At 42.4% G+C, this 27,198-nt stretch overlaps 2 protein-coding genes across 3 annotated transcripts; both read right to left on the minus strand.

Annotated features, from left to right (window-relative positions):
- Positions 1–662: 662 nt before the first annotated feature.
- On the minus strand, positions 663–26,292 carry DHCR7 (7-dehydrocholesterol reductase). 2 transcript variants are annotated; one of them, XM_050955401.1, is made up of 8 exons: positions 26,201–26,292; positions 11,426–11,526; positions 9,872–10,094; positions 8,004–8,094; positions 7,369–7,429; positions 6,630–6,834; positions 4,109–4,240; positions 663–1,602 (listed from the first exon to the last, which is right to left on the minus strand). In XM_050955401.1, exons 2-8 carry the CDS (start codon positions 11,518–11,520, stop codon positions 1,138–1,140), a joined length of 1,272 nt encoding a protein of 423 aa, XP_050811358.1. In that variant the 5' UTR covers positions 11,521–11,526; positions 26,201–26,292; the 3' UTR covers positions 663–1,137. The 2 variants fall into 2 exon arrangements, with proteins under 2 accessions (XP_050811358.1, XP_050811357.1); XM_050955400.1 differs by having other exon boundaries at positions 7,216–7,429.
- Positions 20,666–22,554, minus strand: LOC127052154 (uncharacterized). Its single transcript, XM_050955521.1, has 2 exons — positions 22,243–22,554; positions 20,666–21,267 (listed from the first exon to the last, which is right to left on the minus strand). Exons 1-2 carry the CDS (start codon positions 22,412–22,414, stop codon positions 20,741–20,743), a joined length of 699 nt encoding a protein of 232 aa, XP_050811478.1. The 5' UTR covers positions 22,415–22,554; the 3' UTR covers positions 20,666–20,740.
- Positions 26,293–27,198: the final 906 nt, after the last annotated feature.

The raw sequence follows: 27,198 nt of genomic DNA on the forward strand, positions 1-27,198 counted from the left end.
CCTTAGTGCTAGCCTAGAAGCTTGGCCCACGTCCCACCGTAAATGTCAGTAAAGGTACAAGCAAGTTTAATGACAATAAAAATTATTATTTTGTGAAATATTATCACTTTTGCATTGCTAGTGCAGTCTCCCCTACATCAGATTGCAAAGCCATCGTCTACTCATTTAAATCCCTCACCAAGATTAATTTATTTTGTGATGCCTTCAAGAACCTAATTGACCAAGTCATATATTTGTTTGCTTATTGTATGAGTTAACCAGTCATGTAAGTGAAGAACTTTGTATTTAAATGTACATGCGACCATCACAGTTTTATTTGACAAGACATATGCTTATTGGCTTGATCACTTTTGTCTGCATACTGTATCTGTCTTTGCCTTTTTAGGGTGTATACTGGTTAGAGCAAGGACTGTATTCACTCTCAGAACAGCTCTATCCCATAGTGGGGGATATTGTTCATGCAGTAAGAGGTGGTCCAATGGAGGAGAGGATGCTCAGAAAGTCAGGGGGAAAAAAACATATCCACTGTTTGAAAAATGTATTTATAGCATTGCTTTTTTTCCCCTTTCATCCTGAAACCAGGGTTTTAGCCTCCTTGGTTGTGTCCACTTATAGATATGATTTTGGTCACAAGTGTAAAGATTCAAGTCTCTCACCTGCAATGGAAAAAACTGTTTCCCATTATCCAATATTTATTTAGAAACTAATTCACATTGCAAGCAAACTGTGCCAGACTAAAATCGGAACATCTGTCTCTACTGGCCTAGGTCCAGTGATGTCTGTCTATATCTGCTGAGGATCTTGCCCAATATTCCACCCCCTCCCACACCCCTTCATCTTTTTCATATAAAGCAACACAGTGTGGGAAAGAACACTTCAGGAGCTAGATTATAACAAAAGTTCTTCGGTCTTTCATTTCTGTCTCATTTGGAGAGCTGGCCATTTTAGTGCTGCAATGTTCTAAATAGCTACTGGGAACGTGTTATATTAGAAGATGAAGAGTTATTCTTCAAACCACGCTTTCTCCCCCAGAAGATGTTCTACAGAAAACTGGAAACAGTTTTTGCTGGTGTCAAGCAGCGTGTGTGAACACCGCTGTCCTCAAAAAGGGGTATGTTTTGTCTGGAACTCTAAGTATTAAAATACTCCTGGGATTAGTCGGTAAGGAACTGCAGTAGTGTAGCGCTTCCAGTCATTGCCGTATTTACTGGAGCAACGGTGTTCATCCCTGATGCAGCGGTGGGTCAGCAGAATGGTCATGTACATGATGTAGAAATAAGGCAGGATGTGCTCAAAGCCACAAGTCAGGCAGTATGCCAGGGAGCCCATCAGGTCACCTGTGTAGTTAAAATGGCGCGCCACACCCCAGAATCCTGAAATCATCAGCTTGCTGTAGTATTTGGTCCCATCCACTGACGTGTAGGAGCATTCAATATATTGTGGCTTCTTACCCCAGATCTTGCAGTTTCCATCTGTGCGACGGAAGAGATCTTTTTGGTGGTTGGTCATCCTGAAGATATAATAGCCAACCAGCCCCAACAGCAGGATCCCAACTGCATTAGCTGTTGAGAGCTGTACAGGATGGTAAACCAAATATAAACCCTGCAGAGTGAGGAAGAATTAGAGGTTTCAGTGAATTTCAGTAAACAAAATGTTTCCTCCAAGCTGAGTGGCCCCTCCCCTTTGCCTGGAGGATGCTAGATTACTTCTCTAAGCAAGTGGGGACCCAGGGTAGAGGAGAGGATCAGTGTGAGTAGGGAAACTTGCAAGACTCCAGACCCACACTACAAATTTATGGCCATCTCTCCAGGTAAAGCCACAGGTGGTTCTTAGAAAACCACCCATTTCTCTCACTGTGATGGCATTGTAGGTGACTGTAGGAACAAATCATATGTACAGCATTAAAAGCTCAGGCAGCAAGTTGCCTGCGTGCTGTACTCTGCTATCATGGCATTCAGCTTGTTAGGCCTAAATAAGGAGGTAGCATAAAGTTAGTTATGCCATAGGCTACCAAGGGTTCTGAGTAATTAAAAGATGGAAAAAAACACCTGGAAGTTTCATGTCTTTCACAGAGTTAGGCAACCATGAGATAAAAATAAAAAAGGAAACGGCAGTCCTAGCCTAACACAGGAAATACTGTTCGTATAGAAAACTGATAAGAGTCCCAAGACCCCAGACTCCCAGGCTTCCCGGGCAATAAAAAATCCCTGTCTTTGTTTTTTGTATGTTCCTAATCGTTACATTCCTAATTGTTAGTGATTGTTAAAGTATCATTAATCAAGTAACTCATTAAATCTTGTACGACATAAGAATGCATGTATGGTAGAAGTTACTAGCCTCTAATTGTTTAGGTTACTTAATTGAATAATCAGTAATGCACAGTGACGCAACGAAACTGTCCATATATACTTAGGTTCTTTGTGAAGGGTAGGCTGGTTCTCTTAAGAGACGAGCTTGCTCTCTATTGTTGTTGTGCACCCTTCAATAAAGAGCATTTTATTGAACCTTGCTGGTGTTGCCTGTCTCTCGCGGTCAGACAAAGAACCTTGCCATTTGGGGTACAAGGGTCCCCAACACGCTCAATCTTGGATGGCACCAGTGAAGCTTCATGGGGACAAGGACAAGGTGGGGGTGTGTGCACGGGGGAACAAGAAATAATTATAAACAAAAAACAGAGAGAACTAAAAAACCCTGAAAAAAACCACACAAAAGGAAGACAGTAAAAAACAAGAAAGATGATGGGGGGGAGTGGGGAAAGAGGGGAAGGAAGAGGACAGAAAATGAACAGAAAAAATAAGAAAGATGGCAGGTAGGACAAGACAAATAGTAGGATATGATGCTTGGAGACACAGCGGGGTCCCTATCCACTAAATCATCCCAATATGGGAGTGTGACAGAATGCACCCCTGTATTCACACCCTACACACTATTGTAATCAAAGTGTGCCTTGTAAGGTATCATATGAAAACTCATAATTTGCTGGTCAGCACTGTCCTGTTAAAATAGGTGTGGCAACGTGGAATGTGAAGTTATAAGATTCCCCTTATGTTTCAAAACATGTTTCAAACTCTACAGCTGTGCCCAAGCAAAAGTTGGCAAACAGGTCTGTCCTAAACAAATAAATGTGTGTGCTGCTTAATTTGCATTTAAGCAGTAAATAGAGTCATCAGCCAGGAAGCAAGACAACGGAAGTTCAAACAGCCAAAAAAAACAGCAGAGAATATCCACAAAGACTCTTTGGCTCCTGGGTCTCATCTGGAAAGGTTTTTCCACGTGGGTGACTGTAACTATAAAAAGGAGGAACAAATATCTCAAGGCACTGCTCTCTCCCCCTCTGCTTATCACATTCACGGCATCTGAAGAGACAAAGGAACCAGGTACTGGACTCTAAAACGGTTTGGTCAGTAAGACTGCTGAAAGCATGTACTGAGAAAACAAAACTACATTAGATTCAAAGCAAAGTGAGGTAAGGCACTAGGAGGCATTATATCTTTATTTTTCCTGTAATCATTTCTGACTTTTATGCCTCATTATTTGTACACAAAATCTCTCTCTCTGTAGTAATACTCTTGTTTTCTCTAACCCAATGTGTTCAAATTGAAGTGTCTGGGAAATGCCATTTGGTAACAATTTATGTGCATGCATATTATTCCCTTAAGGGAATAACAGGCTCAATATATCTGTACTGTCCAGGAGAAGGCTGGGCAGTACAGGACATAAATTTCTGGGGAAAGATCTGGGACTGGGGATGTGTTGGGCTTACATTGCGGTAATTTTTAAGCCTGGTAAGACCCAACGTGTGGCCATCTGTCTGCAGCACACACACACACAGACATAGCTGGGAGTAAATTAGCGGTACTTTCTGGAGGTTGTTTGTGAGCAGCAAGGCATGTGAAGGGCACCCCATGTCACAAGGTGCCTAACAACGGAATGATAGCTAACAGTAGTGGTTCCAATCTATTACGTTACTCAACTAAGTTTACCTAGAAACCATTTATTTAGGATGCTAGTCATGCTGCCGGGGAACACATTTTTAGGATTTCTATATGTACTTTTAGCTTCTTCTGCTTCCATGAAAATGCTGTTCACAATATAATTGTATTTTTACCTGCAGAGTGTAGAGATAAGGCAGCCAAACGCAGTCTCCCCAGCCCAGGTACCATCCAAAATGATCATGGCAGATATCAATAGTTTTCAAATACCAAGCTTCATTCCAGAAGAAGTCCAATACATAAATACCCTGGAAATAAATGCCTTATGCTTAGAACAATGCTCTGTTGCTATTAAAACATCTGCCATAGTCACCCAGTCTCAGGGTATGTCTACACTACCTGTCAGATCGGCGGGTAGTGATCGATCTCTTGGGGATCAATTTATCGTGTCTAGTGCAGAAGCGATCTAGTCGATCCACAATCGCTCTGCCATCGACTCTGGAAATCCACCGTGGCGAGAGGCAGAAGTGGAGTCGACTGAGGAGTGGCAGTGGTCGACTCGCCGCCATCCTCACGGCCAAGTAAATCAACCTAAGATCTACACTATTTGCAAAGCTGAAGTTGCGTATCTTAGGTCGACTCCCCCCCAGTGTAGACCTAGCCACATTGTAGTAGAATCAGGCTGCTGGTTTTATTTTGTGGCAACAGCCTGATAATCCTGCATTTTTACAATGGCAAAACAGAGTATTTTTTAAAATATTACAATTGTACTAATACGCACACGTATAATTGGAATTCAGTACTTTCAAGGTCACTGCTAAACCAACGCTAATGTTCCTAGCTTATTACTTATTAGGGCCAACCCATTCTAGACAGACAATAGTAACAGCACAGCCCTGCTGTGGAATGGAATGTGATGTTTGCAGGCAAACAAAACCAACTTAAAGCCACAGACACCCTTTAGGCATCTCACTGTACCTAGATAATGTTGATCTCTGATCATGAGATCCAGTGCCAACGTAATGTACACAAAGGCACAGTGGTGCACTTCAAAACACATTTGAGTGTTAGTCTTTGACTTTGTGTTGGTTTAAGTTAGATCCTTAATCTATGCAGTTTGTCAGCTTTTACCCGACAGAGATTTCAACATATCCTGGTCACAGCAGGATTGCCAACAGCCACAGCAGGAGATGGAGTGACTTCCTGGGCTTTCAGCCCATCTCCTTATTCCCCAAAATGGACCAGAATAAACTGCTCTGGTACAGTGGTCTTGATTCACATGCCCAGGACCAACAGCTTTCAAAGCCTCCTGGCTTGTCTACACTCCTGCCTAAGTCGATGTAAGTTATGCTGCTCAGGGGTATGAATAAGCCACCCCCCGAGCGACATAACTTACATCAACTTAAAGCGATGTCCACACTAGCACTATGTCAGAAGGAGATGCTCTTCCACTGACGGAGCTTCTGCCTCTTGTTGCGGTGGAGTAATTATGTCAATGGGAGAGCGCTCTCCCATTGGCATAGCATGTTTTCACCAGACGCGCTACAGTGGCTCAGCTGCATTGGTGTAGCTGCGCTGATGTAGTGTGGTAGTGTAGACTAGCCCTTAGTCTCCTGGCTGTTCTCTTTTGCTACACTCTCATCTGCCCCCTCCTTTATTTTGGTCAATCTCATGCTTTTGTCTCCTCTCTGTTCCAATTCCTGCTACTCCTCTCCAAAACCAACCACCTCTAGAAACATCTATTTTATCACTAGCTATCTCACTCAAAAAGTCATGTGATGATTTTAGGCTCCTAAGTCATTCTAACATCTTTGGGGCCACATGGCTGAAAATGATAGAAGTTTTTTTAAAATTGAAAAAGTTCTGTGCCTGCACAAGGCTGGGATTCTAGCTGTTATCAGCCAATATCAGTCCTTAGTCAATAAATCCAAATTATTAACCTCTTAATTTTTTTTAAACAGTGCGCTTTTTTTGATTACACAAAAATATATTATAAATTTGGAAGTCTTCGTTTTTTTTGAGCATACATTATAAACAAAGCAGAGAATATTTTTTAAAAATGAGTTAATCATTTGGATACCAGGAGTCACGCCAAATGGATTTTGTAGTTCCACAGGTGTAAACATCTACTCAGAAAATATTTAACTAACTTTTTTTTTTTAGCAGCCGCTAGCACTATTTTAGGCTCCATGCTGGGAACGTGCAGTGTCTTCCCCTACGTTGTGCTCAACGTCTTTTGGCAGTGAAGGCAACAGAAGTTCTGTGCACTGAGAATCTCAAAGGAGGGAGCTCTGAATATGGTTGGGGAGGGAAAGAAAGAAAGAAAGGAAAAAAAAAAAAAAAAAGGACACGTGGCCTCAATCTTGATCCCATTGAAGACAATTGGAATTTTGTCTGAGTCCAAACGAAACAGTATCAGGCCTGTTTCTAGAATATAGACAGAAAGACAAACGTATTTCTTAGATTAAAAGGTCCCTGGTCCAGCATCAAGCTCTGCACATGTGGATGTGACTGTGCCACTGACTTCTGTGGGACTCTGCATGAGTGTAAGGGCTCACACTAGCAGGTCCCGATGCATGATCATTGCTGAGATTATTCTATGTCAACAAGAAATAAATTCAATTTTATCATGAGGATTTAGTCTGTTTTAATATCCACAGTTTCCAACCAGGTTTAACTCTACCATGCCAGACTTACCTGTAGGACATTGACAAGGATCATCGAGTTGGTCACCTGACCATACAGTTCCTGTTGTTTGGCAGCGTAGGAGAAGTTAATTAGAGTCCAGGCTACAATACCAGGCCGGCCATTGAAGAACAGCTTGAAATCAAACCACTTCCCTATTCGAGGGTTAAATTCAATCCCCATCATATAGTCATAAAATAAATTGCCGGTGAATTTGCTAAAAAGGTATAAAAAATTGTAAAGGTAATACATTCACATGCAGCTGTAGCAAATTAAGTTTAAATATAGGTTTCAGTTCATTTTCCAATACATGAACTATTGTCATTTTTTGAACTGAAGTTGTGTTAATACATAAAATCAAGTAATTATTAAGATGATACAGGCTGATCCAATGAAGAAAGTACATTATAAAGGTAAGTTCCAACTCTAAGATCTTCCTAGTTTAGTTTTGCTGTCTTTTGACCAGTCATAGCATTTTCTAGCCAGATTAAGATACTAGTTAAAAATTCATTTTTATCACTGTACTGAAGAAGATTCAATGTTCACATGTCAAAGTTCCCCATAACACTATATTATATGAGTATTAACAACAACATACCAATCATTGGGGTTACTGGGGAAAAGGTAGCTTTTAATCATTGCAAATGTGGAAACTGCATATCCCAGAATATTAGCACACCACAGGAGAGGTATCCAGTTGTCAAAAATGATGGTGGGTGAGAACCAGTGGAAGTAGTAAGCATTTACAAACCAGAGAGCATGAGTAATGATCCAGGCTTGAAGTCCATTGATTTCATATTTATTTACTGTGCCTAAAGAGGAAGAGGTAAATTGTTCAACATTCTGTGATACTGCATGAATTAGGTATAAAAGAAGCATGCCTTTTATTAGCTCTGGGCACAGACACTATCCAGGAGTGCAGATCCACTGCCCATTATGAAAATGAGTCTTTGCATTGTCCTCTTTGATCCTCCTGAAGCACCTAAAGATCTCCTTCTCCCAAACAGTTAAGTCTTATTGTAGCTTCCATCCTTCAAACCAACGAAGAGCTGATGACACTCTAGTATAGTCATCAACATAGCTGCCTAGGCCTGGTCTTGACTTCAGAAAGAGGATGTGAGGTGGGCAGGAAAACATGTTTCTTAATTGAAGTTAAATAGCTCAAGGTAAAATCCCAGTGAATACAAGGAAGTGTGTAGTTTTCACAAAACCTAATTCTCTAAAGTACATTATAAGAGTGTTAGTCTATATTTCCCACTTCCAAATATGTACCTAGATTATTATAGAAGTTCAACTAACTATATCAGGTAAGAGATCTAATGGAGGTACTGTCATTTAGAAGGAAATACACATTGTATGTGCTAAAGGGAAAAACCAAAACCTTACCAGCAGGGGTCACAGCACCTTCTTGTATTCCTCCTACATATCCAGGTAGAAACTTGTGGCAGAAATCAGGAACTAATATATATAACATCACCTACATTGCAAAGAATGTAAGAACAATAACTAATTGGCAAGGCATAAAACATTGAACACATATATACACACACAAGCTATGCATAAATATTAACTTGTAAAAGACCCCAGTATTGAGAATGCATATATGCAGACCCACCAAAAGGTGAATTCACTTTAAATGTCATAAACCAGAATTCCTCGCAGAACTGAATTTTTGTATACAATTAAAAATATATAAAATTTATCTTAAATAATATTTTATAAAAGCTAATAGAAATGTTTCCATGGAAATTGAGGAAAAAATTGGAAGAATATTTTTAAATAAATGTTTTCCTTCAGTATTTGCAATCATGCGTTAATGGATAAGAATCTGAGGTTGATTAGGAGTGACTATAAGCAAAGTTGAAACTAACCTACTGAATAAGATGAGAAAATAAAGTAAAATGAGAGAGAAAGAACTACATACAATATTACAAGTATATTAGATGTAAAAATAGCTCAATTTTAGTAATCTAAGCATAGTAATAGTTTACTACCACAACAGTCAAATCCTGAAATATTTTCTTAGCCTTTACTTAAACAGCTATAGAAACTACTGGGATTATGCCCAAGTGAGAACTCCAGGTAATGCACAAAATTCTGAAGCTTGATTTTTAACCTGTCTGTGACCCTTTAAGCTCACTCTACTTGGTGGATAAAAATTGATTTATTTATTTAAAATAAGATTTTTGTTTTTGTTATTTAAATGACAAAAAGTTTTTCTTTTTTAAAATAGACCTGTAAATGTGAAACACGTTTTGATAAGAGAAGTTTATGTATCCAAAAGATTTAAGATTGCTTTGTTTAATAAAATTTATATGCTATTTTGTGTGCTTAATTAAATTCTAGTTACCATCCTAATACAGCTTGACACAAATCATGAGCAAAGAATGAATTGGCTAGTAAATAACCAATATATCATTCACCATTAGCTAACATAGTAAAAATGTACAATTAGCAATCTGAAACTATAAAGCTATATAATTGTTTAAGTAAATGTATGTTACAATGTACCGTCCTAAGTAGCAAAAAAGTGTACCAAATCTAATAAAATGTTCTATTTAGTTGTAAATCAACATGTTTTAATGGTTTCATCATGGGAATGCACCTTTCTTTACAAAATAACTGAAGTACAAATGGAGAAGTTGATTAAAATCAATGCTTTAGACTGATTCCATTTGGTGATTTAAATTGCCTTGATTTAAATCCACCTGCCATCAGCCAGTTATCTTGCGTAACCCCCATCAGAGCGCATAACATTGCAGTGCAGTCATATCGCCTCAAGCTGTGATCTTGTCAGTTCTTGACAGGGGCTGAGTCTGAACTTGGATGAGATACTGTTTTTTAAAAATGCACATTCTACAGGAAGTGATGTTGGTGATTCACCTGGTGACAACCTTCCCCCTGAGTCAGCCAGTACTGACCCCAGTGTTCCACAGGGTGTGGAATGAGACTGGGGAGGAATGCTGCCCTATTATAGAAGGCTTCCATCATATGAGGCATAAGTGATATCCAAACTACAGTGACGGTGAAGCAAACCAGTGCGCATTACACTCAGTTTGCCAAGTGCTTAAGATCTACTCGGATGTCAGAAACTGTATTCATTTAAGATTGTTAATTTACTTCTTCTATCCTTTTCAAATAATTGGGTTCACTAGAAAAGTAGTCATGAAAGGAGATAAGCAACATATGCCTAGGTCAAATATGTGGAGTAATTAAATGACTTCAGTCTATAATACAAAAACTGAAAGATTTACCTGGAAAGTGACCCAACATATATAGATGTTAGCAGCTTTCCAGCTCAGGAAGGGTGTGTTGTTCCAGATGTCGGAGAGATGGGAATTCCCCATGAGCACATCAACGATGGGGTCCATCAGAGAGCAATGGTACTGATCACATGACATTATAAAGTAATATACGATGAGTGGAGAAAATGTAAGCAGGAAGAGGACGCTGGCCAAGGAAAACCAGTCTACTTCCCTGTAACAGAGACATAGGTTATCTTCTGAAAGGAATTTTGCAGTGAAACAATGGGTCTGTCCCCATCGAGTTTCCATTTTAGAGTTTGTCAGTTACACTAAAATGTGCTGCTTTGTAAAGCATAAATTCATTTGCACATTAGCAAAAGTATACAGCACAGAAGCCACTATGGTAAAAACAAAAGTCTAAAGAGAGAGCAAGGAGAAGTAGTTTGTGAAGTGCTCCCTAGGAAGTAGCCATTTGTTGCCAAGCCCAGGAGGCGAAGGCTGTGGCTTGTGTTTAAGGCACTGGGTTGAAACATAGGCGACTTAGCTTCAAATTCCTGATTCTACCACAGACTCTGTGTGACCTTGGGCAAGTCATTTTTGTGTCTTTGTGCCCAGTTCACAACTTTCCATCCCAAAAAGGTAGTGTCAGGTCTAATTATTTAATCCACAATGGAACAGCTTTAATGGGAGAAACCTACATCAGCACGTTCCATAGTTCAGTGGTCAGAGCACTCAGCGAGGATTTGAACAGAGGTCACTCGCTTCTCCCACTCTGGCAGAGGGGATGGGATGGAAATTGAACTTGGGGATCCCACATCCCAGGGTGAGAGTGGGAACCACTAGGCTAAAAGCTCTAACGTAGGCACTGTGCCAGACTGACAATAGCCTGAATGAACTTATTTAATTAAGTTAAAACTTACTGAAATAGGGTTAATACCTCTAGGGTACCTTGTAGTAGAAACACAAATGTTTATGTACTATTGTGAGATTGTATGCAACTTCTTTAGTACAAGATTAATGCAGTCTCCAGGAGGGAGGAGGAAGTCCAACAGTCTTTTTTGGAACAGTATGTGTGAAGCGGATTTCCTAGGAAGTACCTCAAAGTGAGGGAAATGCAAATTCTCCCCCGCCCCCAAAGCCAACTTTTTGAAGATACACCCTTGGGAGAGAGACCCACTGTATATTAAATTACTTGCTTCTGGAAACTCCAGATCAAAGACCCCAGATCTGGACTAAACCTGTTATGAGTTTGCTTGTTCTGAGCTGAAGCTGTGATGAACTGGTAGGGTAACCCACAAAGACTCCCTTAGGGCGGGTGGGCTGAAGGATATAAATCATCTAATAATTCCCAATAACAAGTCTGTGCTACAGCTATACTTCAGATATGTTGTGTTTAGATCATTCATACTGTAATTCTGAATTGAAGGCTGGTGCAGCCTTTGTTTATTGAGGGGCTCTAGTCTTTTGACTATTGGGGTCAAGTTTGTAAGAAGAGTGGTAGTAGCAGGAGTGGATAGTATCACATTTGATGTCTATTTAGTCAGAGTGACAAGCCTCTCTCACCAGGCTCTTCCCCATTGGCCTTGAGATGCTCCAGAACCATTTGGGATGCTCATGTGTTTCCTTTCCTCAGATTTTCCTTCGGGAAAGGCTGCCATTGGAACCTACATGAAAGAGGATTACATTGTGTTATACCATCTGGTCCCCCCAACAATTAGTTGTGCGTTATCCTTTATAAATGAAATTTCTGATAATCTTGGATTGTATCAAGCAGCTGGACTCTGATTAAAAACAAAAAGAACCTTATATTTGTCTGCATACAAAATTGTAACCTAGGATATTGTTGGTGCCAAGGGGTTCTATTAAATTTATTGCTCAATGCAAGATTTTTATTAACTGTACAATACCTGGGAACATTGTTAAAGATGACCTGCGAAGGAAAAATAAGATTAGGATTGTACCTTAACTGCCCACCACCTCCGACACACACACTTGGTTTTTTTTTAAGCACCTTGCAGAGATTGCCTGAAAGAGTTCTACCTTCCTCCACCTGTCCCAACTAAAGAGGTTTATGCCGCTTAGTTTTCTTTACCTTGATTTCTAGTCTTTTTGTGAGTTCAACCCCTGTCTTCCCTCTAGGTTTTAAATAGAGCTGCTAGCCTTTGTTAAAAGGCTGGAGACAGGGGGTGTGGGGCTGACTGCGGGCAGGGCAGGGGGTGCAGCAGGGGCTGGCTGGAGATGAGGTGGCAGGTACCAGGGCCGTCCTTAGATATTCTGGGGCCCTACAAAGCCCCCCCCATGGGGGGGGGGTGCCCCAGGCCTCCGTGGGGGGGCGAGGCTGGCTTGGTGGGGTGGGGAGGAACCATCCCACAGCACTCACCGGTAGCGTGGCTGGGGCCGGGTCTCTGTGAGGGCAGCCCTGGCCCTGCTGCAGAGTTTTGGGGAGCGAGGTCAGGGCGGGGCGGCAGTCCTGTGGCAGAACCAGAGCAGCAGGGAGCAGCACAGCGCCCCCGGCGGCCAGAGGAGGAATGACTTGGCTTCCCGGCTGACTTCAGCTGATTAAAGCCATAGCGCCCCCTTGCACAGGGGCGGGAAGTGGGTTACACGTTTAGCTGGCGCCGGATGAGCATTCCAGACATTTTGGGCACCGCTTTTTCGTGCCCTCAAATCTTGGTGCCCTAGGCAGCCGTCCAGTTTGCCTAGTGGTTGCACTTGCCCTGCTGTAGATGAGGCACTGGCTTCATCAAAATCATACAAATTACAGATGAGATTTACTAGGCCACATCTAACTATCTGCAAGAATCACATACTAGTTTTTTTTTCTGCTTTGTCCTGAACTTCCCTTTCCTTAGAGGTCACCATCTGGTAACCTGAAACTTCCCTCAATTACTTTTGCACCTGAACTGCTCTTCCTTCTCCTTAACTCTTCATTTTCTATCTCTTGACAACACAAGAGATAAGCAAATTTCCTCCCCAGGCAAGTCTAGATATTTGGAATCTGCTTGTTTACTGCTCAGACAGGAATGCGCTGGTCACTACTAATGGATGTCAGTTTTAGATATCTGAAGTTTAATTTAAATATACCCCAAAGCAAGCATTTATTCCTCCATTGAAACAAAGACCACCATATGTATGTATTTGACACAAAGGGAATTATATCTGGTTAGAAGGTGAAGAGATCTTAAATACCATCAGCAGGACCACAGGAATGATACAATTATGTACAATCAAAATATAGGGAAAAAAATTTCTACCCCATAAATCTGAATGAAAGCGTACTTCCAGAAATAATTACAAAATGAATTATGTGTAATCTCCCTTGCTGCAGATTATGGCGATGACTTCTTGTCCTACCTTCAATGGACACTGAGAACAATTGATCACCGCCCTCTATCTAATTAACATATATGAAGACTGTTATCAGGCCCTCCTTCTTTCTTCTTTTCTCATGACTAAACATGCTCAGTTTAACCTGACCTATGAGGGGAAGTTTTCTAAACCTTTCATCATTTTTAATACTTGCGTCTGGACTCTCGCCAATTTGTCCACATCTTTCTTAAAATCTGCTACCCAGAACTGGACATGTAATCCAGATGAGGCCTCACCAGTGCTAGAGCAGAACAATTGCCTCTTGTGTCTTAGCTATGATGCTCCCATTAACACCAACCAGAATGTTAACCTTTTTTTCTACTGCATCACTTTGTTGACTCATTCAATTTGTGATCTGCTGTACCTCCCAGATCTGTAGTACTGCTGCCAACCCAGTTATTCTCCATTCTGGAGTTGTGCATTTGATTTTTCCTTTTTAAGTGTAGTACTTTGCACTTGTCTTTACTTAATTTCATTTTGCTAATATCAGACCAATTCTCCAATGTGCAAGGTCAGTTTGGGTTCTGACCTTGTCCACCTGAGTGTTTGCAACCGTTCCCAGTTTGGTGTTATCCACAAATTTTATAAGCATACTCTGTACCCCATTACTCAAGTCATGAATGAAGTGGACAAGCAAGTGCACATGAGGTCCCAGAGTGATGCTGTGGCAAAAGAGGCTAAAGGGGGGTCTTTGGATGGTTTTCTGGAATCAGATTATGGACTTTAAAAAACTCCTTATGGAAAGGCAGACTGCACCAAATTATGCAGCAATTTTATGCAGAAAGTCATGAAAAAACTTCCCTTCTGTGCAAAAATGGAGTCTTACACAAATCTTAAATGCTTAAGAAATGGGAAGTGATCAACACTAATCAAAAGAACAACCACTGCTCAGTTAATTACAGTATTTTTATTATAATAAATAGCAACTTCTTTACTTATTTTACAATTTTAGCGTCAAAGTGAACAAGTGCAATGGATTATATCAATTGAGTACACATCAGTACTTAATTAACGGAGAAGCATGCATCTTATTCATTTCACTTGCAGTTAAATCTGTTCACAGAACAAATCTAAAATTTGACCCTAGGCTATTTCCATCAGAGATTTCTGGTCATGAAAGTAAGTAAGTTGAAAGAAAACAAGGAGTAATTTTAGTGAATGCATCTCAAGGTAGCGACCTCCATCTTATAGCATACCATTCTCTGATTGTTCAGACAAAAATGAAATGCCCCTACCCTTGAAAAATCCTTTATCTGCTCTCTCTGTAGCACTTTGCCATGTCACTTAAATATTGCGTTAATAATATTTGAAACATTAGTTTAAATGATTAGTTCAATAAGTCATCCAAATTATCATCCAAATTACAAAACCAGTAGAGCCTATTAAAGCAAAGTTGTTTTCATTATACGTAAAAAGTTATTGGGATAAGATACAAACACTGGGAACCATATTGTATGTTTCCATAAACTTGGTCAAACTGAGGGCTGGCATTTCTAGGATGGAATGTTGGAACTAAAAGGAGGTGGAGATATACAAGCCACAGACAGAATTCTCCAAATTCTGCGAAAGAGCACCAAGCCACACTGCTGCTGTATGTGTCTCACAGCAAATACTAAAGACTCTAGTTGGTTCAACCAATTGTAGTACAGTATATAGGAATAGGGTACTATTTGTTTAAGGTGTTTGTAAGCACACTAGTGGTGTTCACTGTTTTCTATATTTTAGAAACTATCACAAATCACTCAGAGCAGCAGTAGGCATTAAGCAAGCCTTGTATTTTTACATATAGTTGATAAACATTTTATTAGGGAACAGGGTTGCCAACCCTCCTGGATTGGCTGGGAGTCTCCCGTAATCGAGCTTGATCTCCCTGAGGCTCTCTGGGAGATTTTAGGCAGCTGAAAGTCCGGCGGCACAGTGGGGCTAAGGCAGGCTCCCTACCTGCCCTGGCTTCACTCGGCTCCCAGAAGTAGCCAGCAAGTCCTTCTAGCTCCTTGGCAGAGAGGTGGCCAGGGTCTCTGCGCACTGCCCTCACCCCGCACGCTGACTTCGCAGCTCCTATTGGCCAAGAACTGTGGCCAATGGGAGCTGCGGGGGTGGTGCCTGCGGGCAGGGGCAACATGTGGAGACCCCCTGGCCGCCCACGAGCCTAGAGCTGGCAATGCTGGCCGCCTGAGGTAAGCACTGCCTGGCTGGAGCTTGCACCCCCTCCTGCATGCATCTCAACCTCCTGTCCCAGCCCTGAGCACCCTCCCGCACCCAAACTCCCTTCTAGAGCCCACACTTCCTCCTGCACCCCAACCCATAGGCTCTGACTTCCCCTTTTTCCTGAGGGTGCTTGACACTCCTCTACCCTCAGCCACGCCCCCACTCCACCCTTTCCATGAGGCCCTGCCCCACCTCTTCCCACCTCTGCCCCTCCCCCATTCCAACCCCTTCTTCAAAGTCCCCAACCCAACTCCGCCCCCTCCCTGCCTCTATTCCAACCTCTTCCCCAAATCCCTGCCCTCGACCCACCTCCTCCCCTGAGCGTGCCACGTTCCCGCTCCTCTCCCCCCACCCCCCTGAGTGTGCTAACGCTGCCAAACAGCTGTTTGGCGGTGGCCAGGGGGGGAAGCACTGGGATGTAGGCAGAGGAGCAGGGATGTGGCGTGCTCAGGGTGGAGGAGGGGGCAGAGGGCGGGGAGAGCTTGGCTGCCAGTGAGTGCTTTTTCCCCATGGAAAGTTGACACCTATGGCCCAACCCTCTGCCCCAGGTTCAGCCTGGAGTCCCCTCCCACACTCTGAGCCCCTAGGCCCCACCCCCCAGTCCAGAGCCCACATCCCCTCCCGCACCCAACCCCTTGCCCCACCCTGGTGAAAGTGAGTGAGGCGTGGGAGAGCAAGCGACGGAGGGAGAGGGGATGGACTGAGCACGGGCAGGGCCTTGGAGAAGGGGTGGGGCCTCAGGAAGACGCAGGGCAAGGGTGTTTGGGTTTGTGGCATTAGACATTTGGCAACCCTATTAGGGAACCAAGTGTCCCCAAGAAGTGTCTTCATATAATTGTAGTTGTGTAATGAGCAAAAAACATACAACCCTAATAATAGAAGTTTTTACATCCATAACACAAAGTTAGATCCAAATTATATCCATAATACAAAGTTTTGTATCTGTACCTGCAGATTCCTGGGGAGTATACAACCAGGAATCTGCAGGTGTATATTGCACACTGAAGTCACAGGATGTAAATATCCTTGCCTGAGTGGTCAGATAAATGGTTTTCTGACCTCACCAAATAGGGCTGAAGAGGAAGTAGAGAAGTTCATTAGCTAGCAGGGTCTAGCCCCTGGGCCTGAGACAACTTAATAGTGACCAATTCAGCCCCTGAAGAAAAATACACTTTCCTATTTTAGTGATCTTGGCAGTACCTCCGACCGCAAAGATTCAAAACTCTTAAGTAAGGCCTCCATATAATCACGATATTTAAAAAAAGTCATGAGATTTTAAAAATAAGCTGTGGGTTATTTTTATTTGCCTTTTGGTGTTTGAGTCTGTAGGAGTCATGCTTTTAAACTTTTCCCCACAACCATGAAGACTAGAAACTTTCATTAAAAAGAACTGAGATTATCAGGTAACAACATAACTCTAGGAGCTAAGGTTTGAAGAAAAATACTAAAAGATTGAGATATGATAAAACTGAACAACTTAGCAGCATTGTATTTGCAGTATAACAGTAGAGGTACATCAGCACAAACCCCTCATGTAGACATCCTACATCAGGCTTACTGCAGTGCTGCTTACTCCAGTTAAGCTAGCTTTACATTACTGTAGCATGTTTACACTAGGGGGAAACTACTGTACAGGCGAAAGCTTCTCCAATGGCAGAAAGATCCTTATTGAGGAAATCTGACTGAAAGCATTGGTCACCTTCCTGAATAAGAAGAAAAGGCAGAAACAGAAATTCAAACTAGCTATAAGGGGGTAGGTGGGCTGGATCCACAGCATTTAAACCTGTTCACCAAGGTCAGAATTTTCATAAGGGCTCAGTTTCTATTTAGTATTGAACATTCTGTGGCATTTATGACAAGATTTTCTACTGGGAATGAAGCACTTCTGAAAATCGGACCCCAGTTGTGAGTGCCAAGCCCTTTAAAATCTAATCCTAGGTTCTCCCTTTCTCCAAAACAAAGAACTCTGGGTGTGCAAGTCTGGGGTGTTTGCTGATGCTCCTACCCAGCTGATCTATCATTAATAACACCATAATCCACAGATATGTGACTAATTGACCTACCACCAAAGCACAAAAAACAGTTTGAAAACCAGATAGAAAGGTGAGACACACACATCCAGAGCAGTCATGCCTCCTCATTGGCCTCCAGCCCTCCATCTACTAATGCATCTCAGCGACAGTCTGCATGGGAAACTTTTGCCAGGTTTTTGACATATGTAGTTATTCTGGTATAATGGCGATGGATAGTTGTGACGATGTGGTTCTGGCGGGACCCAACTGAGAGTGCCAATTTAGGACCAATTGCTCAAACAGGGCAGTCACAGCCCAAGGTTGGGGTTTTTCTACCTCTAAGGCAAACCAAACCAGCCAGACAAAAATGACTTCGGTTTCACCCCACTGACTAACTACAAGTCACACAAGCAATTTCCTTAGACACTCCAGTCTCCCAGTATCACCACCAGTGCCACCCGTCCTGGGGATGACTGGTTATGAAAACCAACACCCCAGTAAAAGAAAAAGGTTCTCTCCATCCCAAAGGACCAAGCCCCAGACCCAGGTCAATATACACATCAGATCTTACCCACAAATCACGCTGTTGCCAATCCTTTAGAATCTAAAATCTAATGGTTTATTCATAAAAGGAAAAAGATAGAGATGAGAGCTAGAGTTGGTTAAATGGAATCAATTACATACAGTAATGGCAAAGTTCTTAGTTCAGGCTTGTAGCAGTGATGGAGTAAACTGCATGTTCAAATAAAGTCTCTGGAGAACATCCCCAGCGGGGATGGGTCATTCAGTCCTTTGTGCAGAGCTTCTGTTTGTAGCAAAGTCCCTCCAGAGGTAAGAAGCAGGATTGAAGACAAAACCGAGATGAGGACTCCGCCTTATATAGGCTTTTCCAGGTGTAAGAACACTCCTTTGTTCCTGCTGTGGAAAGTTAAAGCAAAATGGAGTTTGCAGTCACATGGGCCAGTTTCTGCACACCCTGCTGAGTCACAGGGCGTAACTGCCTTCTCTCGATGGGACAATTGTGTAGGTGATGGTCCTTAATGGGCCATCAAGCAAGCTAAACAGAGCTGACACCAACTTGTCTGGGATCTTTCCCAGTAACACAACACAAGTTTGAAATACAGACAGCATACACCCAATATTCATACCTTCAACTACCAACATGATACAGACATACAGACAGCATAATCATAACCAGTAATCCATAACCTGGTCTTAGACATCTTATATGACCCCCTTTACATAAGATTTGGTGCCACTACAGAACCTTGGTTGCAAACCATGTTCTATATGGTCCCAGTTTATATCAATAACGTCACAGAGCAGTCATGCCTCCTCATTGGCCTCCAGCCCTCCATCTACTAATGCATCTTAGGGTACGTCTACACTACAGCATAATTTCGAATTAACTAAAACCGGTTTTATAATACCGATATTATAAAGTCGATTTTATGCGTCCACACTAGGGCACATTAATTTGGCAGTGTGCGTCCATGGTCCTAGGCTACCATCGATACCTGGAGCGTTGCACTGTGGGTAGCTATCCCATAGTTCCCGCAGTCTTCCCTGACCCTCGGAATTCTGGGTTACTACCCCAGTGCCTGATGGGGCAAAAATCATTGTCGCGGGTGGTTCTGGGTATAGCCTCACCCCTCTCTTCCTGAAACCAGCAGACAGCCATTTCACGCCTTTTTTACTGGGTGAACTGAGCAAACGCCATAGCACAGCAAGCATGGACCCTGCTCAGCTCAGTAGCACGACTGTGGACGTTGTAAACACCTCACGCATTCTCGTGCTGTCTATGGTGAACCATGAACTGCAAATGCAGGAGAGGAGGAGGCAGCTACGGCAGCGCGGCGACGAGGGTGATGAGGACCTGGACTCTGATTTCTCCCTAATCACGGGTCCCCGCGCTTTGGAGCTCCTGATGGTAATGGGGGAGGTTCTACCCATTGAACGCCGATTTTGGGCCCAGGAAACAAGCACAGACTGGTGGGACCGCATAGTTTTGCGGGTGTGGGATGATTCGCAGTGGCTGCGGAACTTTCGCATGCGTAAGAGCACTTTCTTTGAACTTTGTGACTTGCTTTCCCGTGCCCTGAAACGCCATAATACCAGGATGAGAGCAGCCCTCACAGTGGAGAAGCGAGTGGCAATAGCCCTCTGGAAGCTTGCAACGCCAGACAGCTACTGGTCAGTTGGGAATCAATTTGGAGTGGGAAAATCTACTGTGGGGGCTGCTGTGTTGCAAGTAGCCAAAGCAATCATTAAGCTGCTGCTACAAAAGGTTGTGACTCTGGGAAATGTGCAGGTCATAGTGGATGGCTTTGCTGCAATGGGATTCCCTAACTTGGGGGGGGGGGCGATAGATGGAACCCATATCCCTATCTTGGCACCGGAGCACCAGGGCACCCAGTACATAAACCGCAAGGGGTACTTTTCAATGGTGCTGCAAGCACTGGTGGATCACAAGGGACGTTTCACCAACATCCACGTGGGATGGCCAGGAAGGGTTCATGACGCTCGCGTCTTCAGAAACACTGCTCTGTTTAAACGGCTGCAGCAAGGGACTTACTTCCCAGACCAGAAAATAACAGTTGGGGATGTTGAAATGCCTGTCGTTATCCTGGGGGACCCAGCCTACCCCTTGATGCCATCGCTCATGAAGCCATACACAGGCAGCCTGGACAGTGGTCAGGACCTGTTCAACTACAGGCTGAGCAAGTGCAGAATGGTGGTAGAATGTGCATTTGGCCGTTTAAAGGCTCACTGGAGAACGTTACTCACTCGCTCAGACCTCAGCCAAACCAATGTCCCCTTTGTTATTGCTGCTTGCTGTGTGCTCCACAATCTCTGTGAGAGTAAGGGGGAGACCTTTATGGCGGGGTGGGAGGCTGAGGCAAATCACCTGGCCGCTGATTACGCGCAGCCAGACACCAGGGCGATTAGAAGAGCACACCAGGAAGCGGTGCGCATCAGAGAAGCCTTGAAAACGAGTTTCATCACGGGCCAGGGTACGGTGTGACTGCTGTGTTTGTTTCCCCTTCATGAACCTCCCCCCTTTATTGACTCCTCCTGCAAGCAACCCACCCTCCCCCATTACAGCTTGCTTATGGAAATAAAGTTACTATCGTTTAAAAAGCTTGTATTCTTTATTAAAAGTCATTCCCTGTAAGCAACCCACCCTCTCACTTTGTTTAAAAAGCATGTAATTATAAAAAGAGGCAGAGAATTAACAAGGTATCCCGGGAGTGGTTTGGGAGGAGGATAGGAGGGAAGAAAAAAGCCATTAAGGACATTTCAGTGTGATCACAGCCTTTTGGTTGGACTGTCCACGGGGGTGGGAGTGGGCGGGTGCAGAAAGCCTTCCCCCACGTGTTCTTACACGTCTGGGTGTGGAAGATATGGAACATGGTGAGTACTGAGGGTGGTTAAACATGGGCTGGAGCGGCACTCTGTGACCCCGCTGCTCTTCCTGAAGATCCACCAGACGTCGGAGGATGTCAGTTTGATCACGCAGCAGCTCCAGCGTTGCATCCCGCCACCGTTGATCTTCCTGCCTACACCTCTGATCTTCCTGCCGCCACCTCTCATCTCGAGCATCTCTCCTATCCTCACGTTGGTCCCTCCTGTCCTCACGTTCACTGGCATCTTTCCTGTACTTTGCTACCACGTCATTCCACTCCCCCAGATGAGTTCTTTCTTTGCGGATTACTGCCATGATTTCTGTGAACATTTCATCTCGTGTCCTCTTCTTCCTCCGCCTTATCTGAGCTAGCCTTCGGGATGGAGTAGGGAGGCTTGAAAAATTTGCAGCTGCATGAGTGGGGGAAAATAGTGATAGAAGGATTATAAAAGATACATTTCACAGAACAATGGTTATACTCTTTCACAGTGAACTACACTATTCACCTTACATAGCACATGTGATTTCACTACAAGGTCGCATTTGGATTCTTTTAGTATTTAGTGCCTGTGGCTGTGGTGTAACAGATCAACACAGACACAGGTCCGGGTATCACAATTCAGCTTGCATGCGGTCATGGTAAGGCATACAGCTTCTCCCTGTGCTGCTGCTTTTACAAGGAGCAGCAGACGCCATACTCTATCCCTAAGGGAATTGCTTTACCCCTCCCCACACCGCATGGCTGGTATAATGGGAGATCACTGCTAATCACCCCCCCTTTCTCCTCCCCCCCCCCCCCCTCACCGCGTGGCTGGTAGCTGGGAAGATTCCTGCTGGCCAAATGCTAAAAAGCTCAGCGCCATTAAGCCCCTTCCCCTCCCCCCGCTTGGCTACCTGCAAGAAAGGATTTCTTTTAAGCAACAGGCAAGCAGCCCAGTAGGAATGGCCAGCTCTGTCCCCTTAATAAAATAAATTAAATTTAAACCAGGTTACCATGAACGATATCACTCTGCTGAGGATAACGGAACGAGATAAAGAAAGGATGTTTCTTGAATGCCTGCAATCACTGGGACCTTACGCAGCTAGGCTTTGTCATGCAATGATACCCGATTATTTGCTACACACATGGCGTGGTAAAGTGTCCTACCATGGTGGACGGAACAAGCCTGCCTTGCCCAGAAACCTTCTGCAAACACTTTTGGAGTACCCCCAGGAGCGCTTCATGGAGATGTCCCTGGAGGATTTCCGCTCCATCCCCAGACATGTTAACAAACTGTTCCAGTAACTTTAATGCCTGCTAGTGCATGCCAAGCCCTCATGGCAAATCAATCATTAAAAAATGCTTGCTTTTAAACTACGTTTTATATTTACAAAGGTACACTCACCAGAGATCCCTTCCATGGCTTCGCTGTCTGGGCTAGTGGCTTGGGAGGACAGGGACGGTAAATCCGTCTGGGTCACAAAAAGCTCCTGACTGTTGGGGAGAATGGAGTGCTGTGTGGTCTCTGCAAGCTCTTCCTCCTCGTCATCTTCCCCTTCCGCTGAATCCTCATCCATGGTTGAGATTATAACCCCCACCTCGGAATTCACGGACAAGGGGGGGGGGTACTGGTGGCACAGCCCCCTAAAACTGTATGCAGCTCAGCGTAGAAGCGGCATGTTTTTGGCCCTGATCTGGATCTGCCGTTTGCTGCTTTGGTTTTCTGGTAGGCTTGTCTGAGCTCCTTGACTTTCACTCTGCACTGCACTGAGTCCCTGGTGTAGTGTGGCCTCTCTCCCTCATGGTATAGGAAATTTTTTCAAAAGTTTTTTCATTTCGTCTTTTGGAACGCAGTTCTGATAGCACTGAATCCTCTCTCCATATAGCAATAAGATCCAGTACCTCTCGTGCGGTCCATGCGGGTGCTCTTTTTCTGTTCTCAGGAGACTGCATCGTTACCTATGCTGATGAGCTCTGCATGGTCACCTGTGCTGATGATAGCTCCACGCTGGCCAAACAGGAAATGCAATTCAAAAGTTCGCGAGGCTTTTCCTGCATACCTAGCCAGTGCATTAGAGTTCAGTTACCTGTCCAGAGCGGCCACTGGTGCACTGTGGGATACCGCTTGGAGGCCAATAACTTCGATTTCCGTCCACACTAACCCTAAATCGATACAGTAATATCGATTTTAACGTTACTCCTCTCGTTGGGGAGGAGTACAGAAATCGATTTTAAGAGCCCTTAAAATCGATTTAAAGTGCATTGTAGTGTGGACGGGTACAGCGTTAAATCGATTTAACGCTGTTTAAATCGATTTAACTGCGTAGTGCGGACCAGGCCTCAGCGACTGTCTGCATGGGAAACTTTTGCCAGGTTTTTGACATATGTAGTTATTCTGGTATAATGGCGATGGACAGTCCAATTTCATATGAGCGGCTTTTTGTGGTATGGCTTAAACCTCTGACAATTTAAAATAAACTGAAAAAATAACTCCCCCAACACTTTTATACTTAAGGCTTGGAAGGCCTAGATTTTTATTGGTATATGTCAGTAAACATGATTTCACCATACACACACAAATTGATGAAAAAAAATTCCATTGATAATAATAAAAAATTACTGATAAAAATGTAAGAAAAATGTTGTTTAAGAACCTATTAGAGTTTGATTTAAGGATATTTACTTTGTATATTTTGTAAGTGATACTGACAATTTGTTTTTAGTTATAAAGCTTTACATTTTTAAATCTCAACATTTATTGCCATTAAACAATTGTTGTCTAACTTCCCCATTGTGGGAAATTAGCAGGGAGGTCAAACAACTTTGAAAATTTAAATAGATAAAAATATAAAAATGCTTTAAAATAAACACCTATTTAATCATTTAAATTATAAAACAATTAAAATATAATTCTGCCAAGCCTACTTACACTGGAATAAGCGTGTACCTGGGTGGAGTTTACAGATATAACAATATGGGTTTAAATTCACTTTCCCATGTAGACAAGTCCCACATTTTCAACCAAACTCTGGTAATAAAAACAAATAAACAAACACTCATGTGACAAGCAACCAGCCACACTAATAATGAAATAGGACATCTCCCCTGCTCCAGAAACTGTCCAACACACAGTTTACCTGACTAGTTCCAAGGCTGCAAAGGTGATTAATCAAGCTAATATTGCACAAACAACTGCTGATTGTTCTTGATTATGACTCTCCTTTGTGCTGGAATCTTCACTGTCATCTTAAATGCTTCTTAGCTATTTACATTCCTTCATCTAGGGGCTTCCTGAAACGCTCTCTCGGAACTTCATTGAGTCCTGAACATTGTGAACATGCTATTTCTCTGACCCGACCATCAGGATCTTAACCAGAGATGGGTCCGAAGTATAACTCACAATCCAGAAACCACCCTGGGAGAGGAATTCATGGAAATTTTCATTTCACTTGTATCCAAACTTGTGGGATCAAGCCACCTATAATCTTTGAGGTTTCCCGATCCACTCGTTTTTGGTGTTTAAAGTCCATGCATAGGCCTCTTTCTATTTACTTTCCCATCCAGGTCTCTGTGCAGTATTTGTTTGTGTGTTGGGGGGCAGACTTTTAAAATTGTGTAACTTTATCTATTGCAAACTCTGCTCTAGTGGATACTTCCCCTCCTCATAAAACTTTGTAAACCTTAGTTCCTTTTAGTGCTGTTTACTCTGTGACCACTTCTTACATCCAACTCTTAAAGGGAGGTGTGACTAGAATGGCTACTGGCTCATTGTTCGCCTTTGGAAAGACAGCAGTAGCTTTTAAAGATGTGATGATATTAAGTTTTGTCAGTTAGAACTGGGCTACAATGATCATATTCCTATGTCCAGAATTCTGAAAATATGTTTCATCTTTATAAAGAATTATTCTATTTATTATATAAGCACAAACTGTGATTTTTGTAGTAGGGAAATAACACAAAGATCATAGAGTTAAAAAAATATGTAAGTCATTTTAAATAACAATAATTAATGTGGTTTTCACTGTCGTTCTGGATCGTAAGTTTGTGTCAGGCCCATCTCATCACAGTGATTTATAAAAGACAGACAGCACTACTGAAATGCAACCACCTCTGGAATGGCTGTCAGCACTCAACGACTGGCAAAAAAACAGGCTACACAACTGAGAGAGGTGGAAACATTTTGACAAAGGACATTTCCATGAACTGTGATGAGCTCTTTAATTCACAAAAATAAGACAGGACCTTGGTTATTTATTGATTTTGTTTTTAAATGAACCCTAACTCAAATCAACTCTCTTATAGGATACTGTAAACTATTTTGCAGGTTGAAAGAAAATAGCAGCTGTACGCAAAAGACTCATTCAGTAAAAATTAATGGATCATGGATGATTAACTAAAAACCATGATAAGTAACAAGGGTTTCACTAGCCACCAGCCTTGTATGTATTAAACAGAGGAATTTTTTAGCATGTCACACAACAACCCCCCCACCCCAAAAACCAAACAAACCCTACTTAAAGCTTGTCTATTTATTACACACAGTTTAATCTTCCAGTTTCTTTCACTCAGTCCTGCTAAATGCTATTTCCCTTCCCTCCTGAGGGCCAATATGGCTTCGAACATCACATTTAACAACAAAAACCATACAGTGTATGTGCAGATAAGCCTTTAATAGATCAGGAATCAACTAGTTCCTGCAAGCATGAAGCTTGTTTTACATAGTGGTCAGTTTGTAAATATATTTAAAAACCCAGAAGTTGCATAAACGTATGTTCTTCCAATTTCCCTGTAGAAGGCTTAAGATCAGGTAGCACATCTTTTCTAACATCAGTCTCTTATTCCCTTCCTGTGTTGCTCAAATTGCTTTATTTAACTTTGCAAACAAATGCTGCTTTACAAAAAAAAAAAAAAAGAAAAAGAAGCTGTAATTCTCTATCAGAATTGGAAGATGCTGTTAAAAGGGAAGGCAGAGAAAGGAAGCTGCAAAAACAGCCTCACAATATAGAGCAGACTGCCACCAAACCAGAAATAAACAGCAATGCAAAATGGTCACATTATAAAGGACCACAGCTGCCCCATTTCTAGCACAGGTCAGAAAACAGTATCTGAGACAGAAGTTGAGGAAATCAAAACAAAAATCCTTTTTTGATCGTCAAATTTTCATTTTTGTCTATGTTTTCTAACCATATTCTATCCATTACTGCTATGAACCTGTTGTAATACATTTTGCAACATGTATATGCATACTGTTGCTTATTAAGGATTTATATAACTGCTTATCAGATTTACTCATTGACTCTGATCTGTTTCAAATATGTTTCTATTCTAATTAGAAACACGATTATAATATAAATACTCCTTACCCCTTCTTTGCTTGTGGTTCCACCCAGCTGAACTCTTACAAGAACCAAAAAAACCAAGCTACTCCAGGCTGGTTAAAGCTCTTTAGTCTTTGCCACTCCCTCAGAAGTTACATACTAAACCTACTGTCCAATCACCTGCATGTTCTCTTAAACATCACATGGTGCTACACAGCTGGATTGGTGCAACTGTTTCAAACCACCAGCCAGCTCATGAAATAACCATGACAACCACCACCCTATGAATATCTTATAGAAAAAAATCTAGACAGAGAGGGGTGGTGGAAAAATTTGTATAGTGAGGGGGGACTGCTGAGAGCCATTGAAACAAACCGTAAAGCCTATCCCAGCAGCACCCCAGTACTCCTAGTTCTAGCACCTATATAGACAGATAAAAAATGAACTATTTATCTTTTAATCTGAGCAATCTATTAACTTGCAGTCTTAAGGTTAGTTCGAAGTAGTGCATTATTGTCTATGCCATTTATGACTTCAGCAGAGCTCTTTGTGCATTGTGGTGCAAGAGTTTAAGTTAATGATTACAGGAATAATCCATTTAATTTTTGAAGTCATCATACTTTGTGCATCTATAGCACCTTCCATCTGAGAATCTCAGTGTGATTCACAAACATTAAAAAAGTCTAACAAGATACTTTATAGGGACAGTCCAAATATTTGAGGCTTTTTCTTATATAGAAGCCTATGCACATAATCACTCAGTTGTGCAGCACCCTGTGTGCTAGTTAGTTGTTGCCCTCCACCCTAGAACTGGCTGCATTTCAGTGTTGCAACTTTTGCAATTGTAGCATGAGCCCGGCGCTATTTGGTGTTTTTCTTAAAATCACAACTTCTGGATTAATGTGATTGCATGAGATTCTCAGCTTTCATTAAAAACTCTAGTAAATTTCTAGCCTTCAAAGTTGCAGAGAAAAGTCTGAAAATGTGGTCTGGAGAGTTTTCAGCCTCAGAAGGCAAATATGAAGATCTCCAAATTATTTATT

This window comes from Gopherus flavomarginatus, chromosome 5 (assembly GCF_025201925.1).
Source record: "Gopherus flavomarginatus isolate rGopFla2 chromosome 5, rGopFla2.mat.asm, whole genome shotgun sequence".
NCBI classification, from domain to species: Eukaryota; Metazoa; Chordata; order Testudines; family Testudinidae; genus Gopherus; species Gopherus flavomarginatus.